The 12,588-nt window shown below is 36.7% G+C and overlaps 1 protein-coding gene across 2 annotated transcripts in view; it reads left to right on the plus strand.

Annotated features, from left to right (window-relative positions):
* The window catches only part of VPS41 (VPS41 subunit of HOPS complex), a 160,737-nt gene that overhangs the window by 128,558 nt on the left and 19,591 nt on the right, over nucleotides 1-12,588 (plus strand). For both annotated transcript variants that reach the window (XM_081288528.1, XM_081288529.1), the window contains 5 exons: nucleotides 3,000-3,127; nucleotides 4,455-4,599; nucleotides 6,401-6,442; nucleotides 6,999-7,049; nucleotides 9,252-9,389. In XM_081288528.1, coding sequence (XP_081144654.1) covers nucleotides 3,000-3,127; nucleotides 4,455-4,599; nucleotides 6,401-6,442; nucleotides 6,999-7,049; nucleotides 9,252-9,389 — 504 coding nt within the window. The remainder of the gene's footprint in view (nucleotides 1-2,999; nucleotides 3,128-4,454; nucleotides 4,600-6,400; nucleotides 6,443-6,998; nucleotides 7,050-9,251; nucleotides 9,390-12,588) is intronic.

Genomic DNA, 12,588 nt, shown 5'->3' on the forward strand with positions numbered 1-12,588 from the left:
GTTATGCAGGAAGAAGCCTAACGTGAAATGTAGTAAGTGTTTATGTCAGTTTACAGTGGGGCCATCTTGCTTTTATCACACAATATGACTAGTCCTTTTTCTTTGTTAGAAGTGGGCAGTACTGCAAGGCTATTGCATGGCTAGGGAAAGGAGGAAATGGAGCCAAACTTTCTTCTTCCTTTGAACAGTATTATTTCTGGTCTCAAGGCTACTGACTTCTGCCATTATTAAGGTGGAATTCTTTACAGACTCTTTTATCTTAAATATTGCACGGTCTTAAGAAAAGAGAAGCTTAATCCATAGTGTCATTTTGATTCAGAAACATTTTGTGTTCTGATTGAATTCCCTCCCTAAAATCTCTAAAGTCAAATTACTTTATGTGCTAATATGAAGGTTGCAATTTGGAGGGAAAATGTGTGGTCTATTGCTCTGCTCTCTTGCCATCCTTACTAGGGGGGTTACTTTAGTCAAAACTGGATGAAACTTTAGTGGGAGCGATATTCCTGATTTTTCTGCGGTTTTTCTCCTTACCAAATCCTGGCGCTTTATAGAAACACCTTGTACCAGTCTGTTTTTACTTCTAAATAACTTTCTTCTAATGGAGATTGAACTCAGTGCTCTCTAACACAGAACTACATCCCCAACTCCTTTTTTGTAGACAGAGTCTCAGTATGTTGATGCAGCTTACCTCGAACTTAGGATCCTCCTGCCTTAGTCTCCATTGGCACTGGGATTATAGATGTGCACCACCATACCTGGCTCTAAATAACATTTAAATAAATTTAAAGTAGTTCATTAAAGCATTAATAGTGTTATCATGTAATATTTAATATCAATTTTTTCTAGTAATATGGATGTTTTTACTTCTCTTTTTCTGTCTTTTGAGTATGTCTAATCCACCCCTTCCCAAGTTGTCAAAGATCAATAAGTAAACTCAACTTACTTAGGATTATAAAACATGAACGTTAACATTGGAGGCAGGTACTATATAGGCTACTGGCCAAGATCAGCTGTCAGGGAGAACAGAATTAAATCAGGATATCTGGGGTTTCTCTCAGAACCACGAATTTTGAGATCCAGATATAACCAGAGTAAGGGCTAGGGGATAAGACTTTAATCAAAATTCTAATTCCCACATAAACGTGGGTCAGAAGCCAGACTGGAAGGAGGTCAGACATGGTAACTTTTAAAGTTATTATGCCAGATGATTTTATTTGTGGAAGCAGCTTTGTCCTCCACAGAGCCACCATGTACAGTTGTACTTGCTATGCAGTGCATAACAGTGTGCCCAGACCTAAATAAAGTGCATAGAAGGTGTTGGGGAAAGTAGTTGACTTTGATACTGTTAGATGTTAACAATTTCATCCATGTGTTATAGCTGTCCAAAATGAGTATAGAACAAGTCAAAGCTAAACCTTGCTTGTACAACGGTACTTTATGTAAAGAACAGGGTGCCTTACCTAGTTGTACATTTCATAAAAATAGGAACAGAAATGGATAGCACAACCTACTTCCCAAGAATAATAAATGGAGATTGTGGTAGTTATATTCTCCATATTTTACTTTGCACCCTGAAACCCATAGTTAGAATATTGATGAAAAGTTTATGAATGAAATTTTATTTTTATTTGTTATTTTTAGTTCTGCATCACAGTAGAATATATTTTGAGAGATCATACATACTGGAGTATAACTTCCCATTTTTGTGGTTGTACACGATGTGGAGTTAGACTGGTCATGTATTCATACAAGAACCTAGGAAAATTATGTCCAATTTCTATTCCCTCCTCCCCTTCCATCTAATCCAGTCAACTTCTATTCTCACCCACCCACCCATTCCCCCAGTTATTGTGAATTAGCATCCACATATCAGAGACAACATTTGGCCTTTGGATTTGAGGGATTGGCTTATTACACCTAGCATAATAGTCTCCAGTTCCATCCATTTAGAAAATGTAACACATTTTCTTTATCTGTTCATCTTTTGAAGGGCACCTAGGTTGGTTCCATAGCTTAGCTATTGTGAATTGAGCTGCTGTAAACATTGATATGGCTGTGTCACTGTGGTATGCTGATTTTGAATCCTCTAGGTAATATGCCGAGGAGTGGGATAACTTTATCAAATGGTGGTTTGACTCAAGTTTTAATCATAAAATCACTGTCTAGTGTATATATATCTGTTAAGTATTTTTGAAACTGGATTGTAATCCTATTTTTATGTTTGAAAACCAAACTATTTCCCTGTGTTCTTACCCCACAATCCACACAGAGGCTTCTGTGACTTCAAGAAATGTAGGGACTTCTCCCCACCAGCAAGCAGTTCTGCAGTGGCACTAGCTGTTGTCCTCTAATCCAGTATCATTCTGACACTGTCCACTTGGACACAATGTCTGATACCACAAGTTAAGAGCTCATTTCCCAAGATTCCCTCTCCTACCCTCCTGATTTGCCAGTTGCACACTGTGCTTCTGACCAATTGGTTATAAACCAGGGCATCCATAAACCCCCTCCTCAGGTTCAAGTGATTTGTCCTAGCTGCTCACAAAACTCTGGCCAGCCTATTTACCCTTCATTGTAAAGGATGTTAACAAGGATATAGATGAAGAGACGCATAGGATGAGGTGTGTGGGAGGGGACATAGACCTTCTGTGCCTTCTCCATGCATACCACCCTCAAGGAATTTTTACAGTGTTTGGCTCTCTGGAAGCTCTTCAAACCCTGCCCTTTTGGATTTTAGAGAGATGCCATTGCATAGGCATGATTGCTAATGGACTGAGTGTAGAAACGCAGTGAGGCCTGCAGGGTCAAATTGTTCAACATTTCTTCCTGGAGGGTGTGGAGCAGAACCACTCTGGAAGGAGGAGGGTCTTAAGTTTCCATGGCCTGCTTTGGGGAGGAGATTATGAGCCAAGAACCATGGACCAAAACCAAACTGTATATCACAGTGTTACACTTGTTTAAAGAGTATTGTTCTTTTTCTGCTGTTTCTCTTTGGTTAGGGTTTTGCTACACTGATCCGAGAATGGCCTGGAGATCTGTACAACAATTCAGTAATAGTTCAAGCAGTTCGAGACCACCTGAAGAAAGATAGTCAGAACAAGACTTTACTCAAAACCCTGGCTGAATTGTGAGTTTTTTGTTTTGTTTTACCTTTGCAAATCACTCTATATATTTTAGACTTCTGCAAACTCTGAGTGAAGAAGATGCTTTCTAATGTCATTTTCCCACATTCACTCTTAATAAAAATAAAACCTTGCATAAATGTCAAATGAACAAGTAGAAGGTAAGGTCAGTATGTAAAACTGTTCAGTTATAATATGATCTGTTTCCCAAAGGAGAGGGTACTCTGGGGCAATGGGTAGGAGGTGGGAAGGCTGTCAGGTGTTAGACCTCTCAAGTAAAACAGTTTTCCATTGAGCCAGGCTCTGGATTCTGTTATTCCCAGATTTTCCAGTCAGTCTCTCAAACATCAGACTCCAAATATATAAAATCACAGGTTCCCTTTAGGAACTAACAGCAAAATAAGAGCAGTGCAAGACACCAAATCAAGGCTCAGCAAATGGGAGCTTCATTAACCTTTTTCATATTTATTGGGCACTTTGATTGGGCTTTGTGCCAGATGCCTCTGATACAAAGATAAGATATTGTCTCATGGAGCCTCAGTCTAGGGAAACATGTAGAATTGTGCAGGTCTGTCTAGGGGACAGTTCCTGTGGGCTTCAGACTCTCTTCAAAACCCTACCACCTCAGACCTCTCCTCTCCCATCTTTGTCCGGGACCAGGAAAAGACTGTGTTAAACTTTTTCACAAAAGAAGTTATGTTTGTGGCATTCTGACTTGGAACACTAATCATTTTCTCTTGGAAATATTGTTCCAGATGCCCCTTGGACTCTGTAGCATTGTTAATAAGGAACTGACGTCTAATTTTTGTTCAGTTGGCTTTCAGGAGCTGGCTGAGGGACTTAATCAATGTGAAAAAAAAAAAAAAAACTGTTTCAATGGAAAAACATTTCAATTTTATATAACCCCTTAGAGATAAGGTTTTGGAATATAAACAATTTGTCAGCTGAATACTGCTTGTAAGAATTTTATCTGATTTTTCTGTTTCTGAAATGAATATGTCCTTCATTCTGGATCATAGCTTCATTGTCTGGTATATGGATTTCTGTAAAACGATTTCTGTAAAAATTTTTGAGGCTGAGCCCCCAATGAAAATTTTTTATTCATGAGTGTTATAAATTTTCTGGAATTCTAGTAGGGTGAAAGCAGGGTTATGAGGAAAAAGCACTTACTGGTCATGAATTGTTAAATCCCAAGGAATATTTCTCAAAAATTAAGTTATCTTTCTTATCTGAACAAATGTTTTTTTAATATTATAAAAACATAATTTCTGTGCAAGTGTATTTTTATTATAACTGCTGATGAACATTAATGTAAAAAAATTTTCTTACCAGGTATACCTATGACAAAAACTATGGCAATGCTCTGGAAATATACTTAACATTAAGACATAAAGACGTTTTCCAACTGATACACAAGCATAATCTTTTCAGTTCAATCAAGGATAAAATAGTTTTATTAATGGATTTTGATTCAGAGGTAATGTATTTTTTATTTGTACTGATATTTTCCCTTTTCCAACTGTTTAATCATTAGACATCTGTCTAAATGCTCAATAGGTTGGCCATGTACTGATTATGCTTGAATATTCTGACCCTTTTCATTGGATGTTGTTATTTTAGTAATCAACATTCAGGAATCCTTTCTTTGGTGTGGTGATTCTGTAAAAGCAATTGTAATTTGATGTAGAACTCAAAAGGGTGTGTGTGTGTAAAGTAACTTTTTTAGTAAAAAAAATGATATAATTCATAGAAACAAACTATGTACGTGTATACTTTGGCTCATTTAACCCTCTTAATCTATGTCCTAGAACTAAAATTTAAGTGAACGTCTGTTTAGATCCATTTATTGCTGTTTTATTCATTGATATTCACAGATCCAGCATGTGCAGTTTTTACTGATTTTGGTGATATTCAGGTTCAGGACGTGTGGAATGTGTTATTTACTGTAGCTCACATTTGAAGAGTGGTTTGCTTGACTAATGACAGGACCAGCCTCCATGGCTCACATTCGCTTTATAACATGATAAAATCCTCCTCTATGTAAAAAAGAATCTAATTACAAATGTTTATGAGAAAAATAATGAGGTTCATGAAACATAATGATCTCATTCAGAAAATTGAAATTTTAGATAAATGAAAAAGTAGGATTCTAAAAGCTCTTAAATTTTAATGCATTATATTATAATGCATTTAATTGTATTTTTCTGTATTTAGGGGTATTATATGCTATATTAATCTCCATCAACTTAATCTTATTTAGATAAGATCTACATATACCTCTTTTTCTCAAAGATAATTTATTTTTTATACTGATTCAAGTCTATTAAGGCTATAGATCTTATAGAATGAAGTTCAGGTAGAGGGGCTCTATTTCTCTGGCAAAGGATGATTAAGACGATGGCATGCATATATAAAAATTAATTACATTTTCCCCATACCCATTCTTCCCTCATGCCCACCCATCATCCCAGGTGTCTTGAGTCTAATTTTGTATGTAGAGCTGTGGGAAAAGATGACAGGGCTGAGAGTAATTGCTATTCAAGAGTTTGGGCCAAAGTTAAGAATCCGAGTTTTCTAGTTAGAAGAGACCTTAGGAATAATCTATTCCAACACCTCATATTTTAGAGAACAAAAATAAAGTTTGGATGGCAAGGTGGTAGCCAGTTCAAGAACAGAACCTGGGTATTCTTCATGACACTCAGTCTGATGAGTTTTCTTCTCACTCTCTTATCATAAACTCATTTATGTTTCATGAATTTTAAAGGTGGCTAAAGTAAATTCCAAAAGTCTGTAAGCTTCATACACTGTGAAACTTTTGGTGTCTTATTCTTTTTCCAACTCTTACCTTCTTCTCTATACAAGACTGATTCTATATCTCTGTGAAATCTCATAGGGAGGCATTGGCAATTTTCAGATACTAAGAAAAGCTCATTTTTGAGGTTTTGGTAATGAGATGCTCTCCATCACTCCCCAGAGTCACATGAAAATTTGTGAGGATAATTGAGACATCATTGGGGGCTAGAATATGTCAGGATAGTTTGTGCTTGGTAAGTTACAGCAAGGCACCATCTTATTAGTGTGCAAAATACATAGGCCTCAGACTGAGACACATTTGAAAATGCATTCCTCTATGGTTATTATTTTGCATAAGAGCCATTGTAAAACTTAAACATAGAAAATAAGCCCTTCACCTTTACTGTAGCAGTGTGTACACTATGTTGTGTTTAGTGTTCTTATGTGGCAGATTTCAGTGACTGTGGCTAATTTTTGTATTTTAGAAAGCTGTTGACATGCTTTTGGACAATGAAGATAAAATTTCAGTGAGTAGCTTTTTATATGTGTAAGTCCATTTGTTAATAACACAATAACAAAACACTGGGTAAATTACAAAGATGTTTATTTGGGCTTGTGGTTCTGGTCCAAGGTCGAGAGGCTGTGTTTAATGAATGCCTTCTCATAGGCAGAGTCCTGAGCTGGCACAGGGCATCACATGGCGAGAGACAGGGAACACGTGGGAGAGGCCAGCAGTGCACATGTGGGAGAATGAAGACAAATGCACCAGAAGCAGCAAGACCACTGGGAGGGGCCGCACTTGCTCTTTAATAACAGCCAGAGAGGCAGCCTATCCCTTCACTGGGGCAGTCATGCCAACCTTGCGCTAGTCCCCACCACTTTTCCAGACGGTTACATTGGGGAATCAATCCTCAGCATGAGTTCTGGCCAGAAAACAAACCACAGTCACCCCATCGCAGCAGATTACTAGATAAGTGTCTAGAACTACTTTAACTAGAAGGACGAGAGGTGTTTATCAGATAATTTTGCAGCTGTGTTTGTGTCCTCATAACTCTATTTAAAATTTTCTATGTTTTTCCTTAGATTAAAAAGGTAGTGGAAGAATTAGAAGACAGACCGGAGTTACAGCATGTGGTGAGCTTTGAAGTCTTCTTTTCCCCTTTTGTTTAAATAGTGGGATGGAACACCTTTCAGTGTCAGGGACCTCTTTATGGAGATTAATACCTAAACTGGAGGTTTGACTACAGACAATACTCTGAAATTACTAAAATGTGGTGTGAAATGTTTTGAATCCAGGGCTAGGGTTAATGCAGAACAGGCCCTTGAACTTTGACTTACAATTGAATTGAGATTTAAAAGTTGTATTCATTTCTGTGTTGTCCACTGCGCCTAGGAGTAAGCTCCTTCTCTCTTTAATTGCCTTTAAATGTAACTATAGCAAAGTACAGCAAAAGCAGAAGGTGCAGTGTAGAGACCAAGTTCTCCGTCAAAGAAATAGCATACAACCATTCTAACCACGGGGTGATCAGAGCAGGGCTTCATTTTTTGGCCCCTCACCCTGGCAGTAGCTATCTCATCTCTTTTTAGTAGCCTTGGTATTTGTAGTATTCCACCTGTTGGTCTTGATTTCTTTTGGGGGGTACTTTTATTCCATGCTTTGCATTATTAAGGGAGTAGATATTTTCTGTGTCCTTTAAAAAATTATAAAACCTTTCAGTAGGACCACGGGCATCAAATATAGTATCTTTGCTCATCTTCTTGTACCCCAGGAAGAGGCCTAGGGAGCAATATCTTTCTTTCAAGCTAGTTTTATACATTGAAGCTTTTGAAAACAGAATAGAAATGTAAGGTATGTTTTTTTGGCTCAGGAGTTGTGCAGATGCTATTGCTATATTGTTCACAATCGGAAATCTCAAGATATCTGCTTACCCAAGGAAGGCTCCACTCTTCTGGCCACCTTGGGAATTTGTTTATAAAGCATTCTGGCTTTCTTAAGCTATGAGACAGGGTTGTAGGCGGTGGCTCTGTGACAGTAATCAGTGTAATGGTGGAAGAATCCACATTAAAATGGTTCATCTTCCTTGCCAGATGATACAGTGTCTATAAATTTGGCTTAGCACATGGGGCAAAGCCTCCCTGTCTTGTTTGAGCTTCTGGGAAATAACACTAGCTATCCCAGCCCACATAACACTGACCCTACTGTCAATGCCTGGTGGTTTACCTCATCACACCTCAGGCCAGAAGATGAGTTCAGTCTGCTGCTACTCTTTTCTGCCCTTCTTGCCTTATTTATGGAGATGTGAACAGTTAGCCCAAGGAGTGGGTTCTTTAGTGCATACGTATGTCATGGTTACATGCAACAGCTAATATCAAACATCAGCTCACCCATTTAGAGTCACAGCTTTACAGGCAGACTGATGATCTGTGTCAATTTTGAACCAACTCACCTGTTTACAATCACTATAGGTGTGAATGCCCTGTGTGTGATTGGTTTGATCGAGTCTTCTATCTCTAGTGGGTTGTGGGCTTTTTATTTACACTTAACTAAATATTGAACATTGATTTCTGAGTAGTGTATTGATAGACAATCTTGCATGTAAGAAGAAAGTGAATTATTCACTTCCTTTGAAGTTCACTAGCTTTTTCAAACAATTAGGGTAAACAATCAGTTTTAAAAAATGGTTCTGAACCTCTTTACTCCTCTTGATTTTTACTTTTGTTTTTTGATGTTCCCAATAGAGGCAGCTTTTCATTACAACCACACATCTTACTAAGATTCAAAAAGGAAAACAGGGAATGAATGAGAGTTAATTTTGCTCCCACTACTGGGGTTTTAAAGAACATGTTCTTTTTTTCCTGTGATAAAAAAAGAGTTTTTATCTTCTAGAAAGAACACTAATCAAACATTTTATATCTGAGGTAAAGCAGAGAATGACAGGTGATATTAACAGATACTATTGTTAGCAATTCTATAGTGTTTAGCATATACCAGGCATAGTTTTGAGTGACTTACAAATGGTAACTCATTTAATCCTCACAGCAACCCAGTAAGCTCTTTTGTGGGTAAAGAAACAGTCTCAGAGAGGATAGTGACTTGTTTAAGGTCACAAGGTTATGGCAGAGCCAGTTCACTCAGAAACCTTCTAGAAGTATCAGAATCACCTTGCTCACTAGGAGGCATTCTCCTCCCCACTTCTACATCATCTGGGTTACTTTCCTAAACACTGCTTCTCTCCCACCTCTTTATGGGAGCTGTTTATAACCAAAAGTAGCAATGTTGACTGTTATTGTGTTTTTCTTATTTTAATATTCATGGTTTATTTTTGTTCCTTGTAGTATTTGCATAAACTCTTCAAGAGAGACCATCATAAAGGGCAGCGATACCATGAAAAACAGATCAGTCTTTATGCTGAATATGATCGACCAAACTTACTACCTTTTCTCCGAGATAGTACCCATTGCCCACTTGAAAAGGTAAGGTACAGACTACCTGACTAGTACAGTTCAGAAGGAGTTGTCATTGTTGCTAAGCCATTTGTCATTCTTCCCACCTCTGTATATCCCTGTTCAAGGGAAAGACTATTGCTACCAAAGCTTAGGTTTTGTCAGACTGCTCTGATGAGAACAGGAGGTCCTTCTGAATTTGATTTTGGTGAGGAGCTAAGGCATTTCTGTGACAGGCTTAATTGACATAAAGGTTTAATGTACATTCCAGGACTCAGTCAACCATCAAACTAAATTGAAATTAAGAGTCTTAGTCGGTGTCCCAAGAGTAGGGTGGCACCTTGGAGTCAGAGCTGGGGCGTCAGAGCTGCTTCTGTCCATAGTCAAAAGTAGTTGCTCTAGTGAGGAATCCAGTTTAATAAGCCAAAATTGATATCTTAGATCCTACCACATTTGCTCTAAACATCCACCTCTGTTCCTATATTTCACTAACACTGCTATGTTCCATTATTACCTCTTTTTTTTATTTCTTTCCCATTCACCTATAAATTCTTATAAGGCAAGGAGTGTGTCATTACTTTTAGAAAAGAACAAAGTCAATAATCTACATTTGTAAAACTCTCTGAAGGGCTTCAGTGTTACTGGTCATTGGGTTGTCTTCATTAGAGAAAACTTGTCAGTATCTATTGTGGGAACCCTGTGTATTTTACATTACTCTTGTCCAGGTACCCAAAACTATCTTAAAGGAGATAGTCATGATTTATTAATAAAGGATATCATTCTTTTTTCTTAAAAATAAGAATGCTATATATACTTAATCACCTCATATACTATTTCCATATATGTTTACTTATAACATGAAAAAGTTACTGTATGTACTAGAGTAGGTTCCCCAATTAAACGGGTCGTAAGCATGCTAGTAGTGAATGAAGACATGTAATATAGGTTTACCTATTTTGTCTGAAGAGAGACTCATAGAAAGTATGGTCTTTCTCCTGAATATAAAATTAAAAACTTAATCCTGACACTTCCCACCAAAAAATCAATTTCTTGCTCAGTTTAGGTTGTTTTCTTTTGTTGAGAGGGCAGCTGATATCAAATTGAAGTCTTTAAGAATCCAGGTCAACTTTATTTTGAATTGATTGAAGTCCTTAATCAGTAGTATTTAGCCAGAATTTTGTAGATACCCTGTTAGCACATCAAAAGCCCTTTGGGGGCCTAGTGTTCCAACTCAAAGAGTTTGCAGATTTAAAATTACCACATCTTTTAAATACAAAAATTTATCAAAAGTTTTGTATGGAATTGTTCATTCTGAAGGACAGATAGTTTGTTTAGAACATCTGCATCAGTTTTAAAAAAAAACAATAAAAAACTTTATATTTCTGTCATGCTTCATAGTATGTGCTGTGCTTTGTTACATTTAATCTCTACAGACATGCTGCTAGATGGATAGAATTGCTTTATACATAACTTGCTGAGTCTTGAGCTGAAAGAAACATCCCAAAGCCCAGAGCTAAAATGTCAAGGGCCAAGACTTGGAACATGGATTTTTAAACTTTAGGCTGTCTATCCTTCTACTATGATGAGGAATCATCTTTCATGTTTAAAATGTTAATTAAAATTACAGCTTAGGTATTCCTTAATATTGTAGGCATCATGAAAAATACAGTCCTTTAAACTTCCAGCCTATCCTTTTTTCTGTATTATTACATGTGATTATTAGGCACTGGTCCTGATTTTGCAAATCTGATTTGATTATAGTTAAAAGCAGAGCATCAGCTTTATAGAGTTGGCAGATTTATACCTGAAATTATGCTTTCTCTCATATCTAATAGCACTCACAAGGTGGCAGTATTTGTGAATTTGGAGGAATAAGCTGGGAGACAAAGTTCATAGATTTTTACTAAAAAGGATTTAAATAGTGAATAAAAGATGACAGGGTCAAGGTTAGGTAGAAGTCATTATTTAATTTACAGTTGATAAATTTCTATTATTACTCTCAAATTTCTAATTTCCTTACCTTTACTAATAAGAAAAAGGAGAGTTAAAAATTACTTTTGCATCATTTTTTTCTCAATTTGTCAATTTTCTACCTTTTCACTTTTATTTTATACCACTTTCCCTTTACATCTGTATATCCATGTTTCACTACATAGTCATCACAGATTTTTATGCCAAAATCTTTTGCAAGATAGTGGGATGTGACCATTATGTAGAAGCTTAAAAAAAAGTGCTGGTATTGCTTAAAAATCTGTCTTTGGTACAAGATGAGTATACACAGAATACTCATGAATGTACATTAACACATGGCAATGATCATGTAGTGAATGAAATACAGTGCCTTTATGTATTCCTGTCTCCCACTTTAGAAATCTTAGATTCCCTACTCTTTCCTCTAGAGGGAGCACTATGATCCAGAAACATTTAAGAATCAAAGATGCTCTTAGGCCATATTTGTATTAATAGAAAAATAGTGTGTACTAGAAATACCTTTTTTAATATTTAAAATTTCTAGAGATTTTCAGATTCTCTTATCATTTATGAAGAGGAGAATTTAAATACTTTTCTAGTAACAAACATTTAATTATTTATGAAATTCACATTTCAGATTATCTTTGAATTTGGTGATACACATCTTCTTGAATTCCTTTCCATTGGTAATTTCAGCTTGCCTTCAAACATTTCTTTCCACATGAATTTTCATTTTTGATAATATATAATAAATGAATTTTGGCATCACTTTTGCTTGAAATGTTCAGTAGAGTTGAAAAAGTTCTGTAATCTACTCTGTCCAACCTGGCACTAGCCACACATCAGTATTAAGTATTTAAAACATGACAGGTGCAAAGGACCCAACTTTTAATTTAAATCGATTTAGATTTAAATAACCACATAGAACAAGTGGCTGTTTTTTTGGGCAACTTGGGCAAGCCTTGAAGCTGCAAACTCCGATTTGAGACAAATACATTCTCCTAGTTGAGGAGGCTGGGAGATGTTTCCCTAAGTCCAGGTGGTCATACACCCATGTGAGAAAGTAACAAAATTCCTCCATTAGTGTGGAAGAAATAGGAGGAGGATACTAGAGGACAACTAGTGCTCTCTGCCACCTAATTTGAAAGGAATCTTGTGAGTCATTGAATTGTATGCTTCCTTCTCATTGTGACCTTCAGTTATTCTGACTTCTTATTTAAGTGGTGTGTGTACCTTAAAATACCATCCTTGTTTCATT

This window comes from Spermophilus citellus (assembly GCF_964194105.1).
Source record: "Spermophilus citellus genome assembly, chromosome: 3".
Taxonomy (NCBI): Eukaryota; Metazoa; Chordata; class Mammalia; order Rodentia; family Sciuridae; genus Spermophilus; species Spermophilus citellus.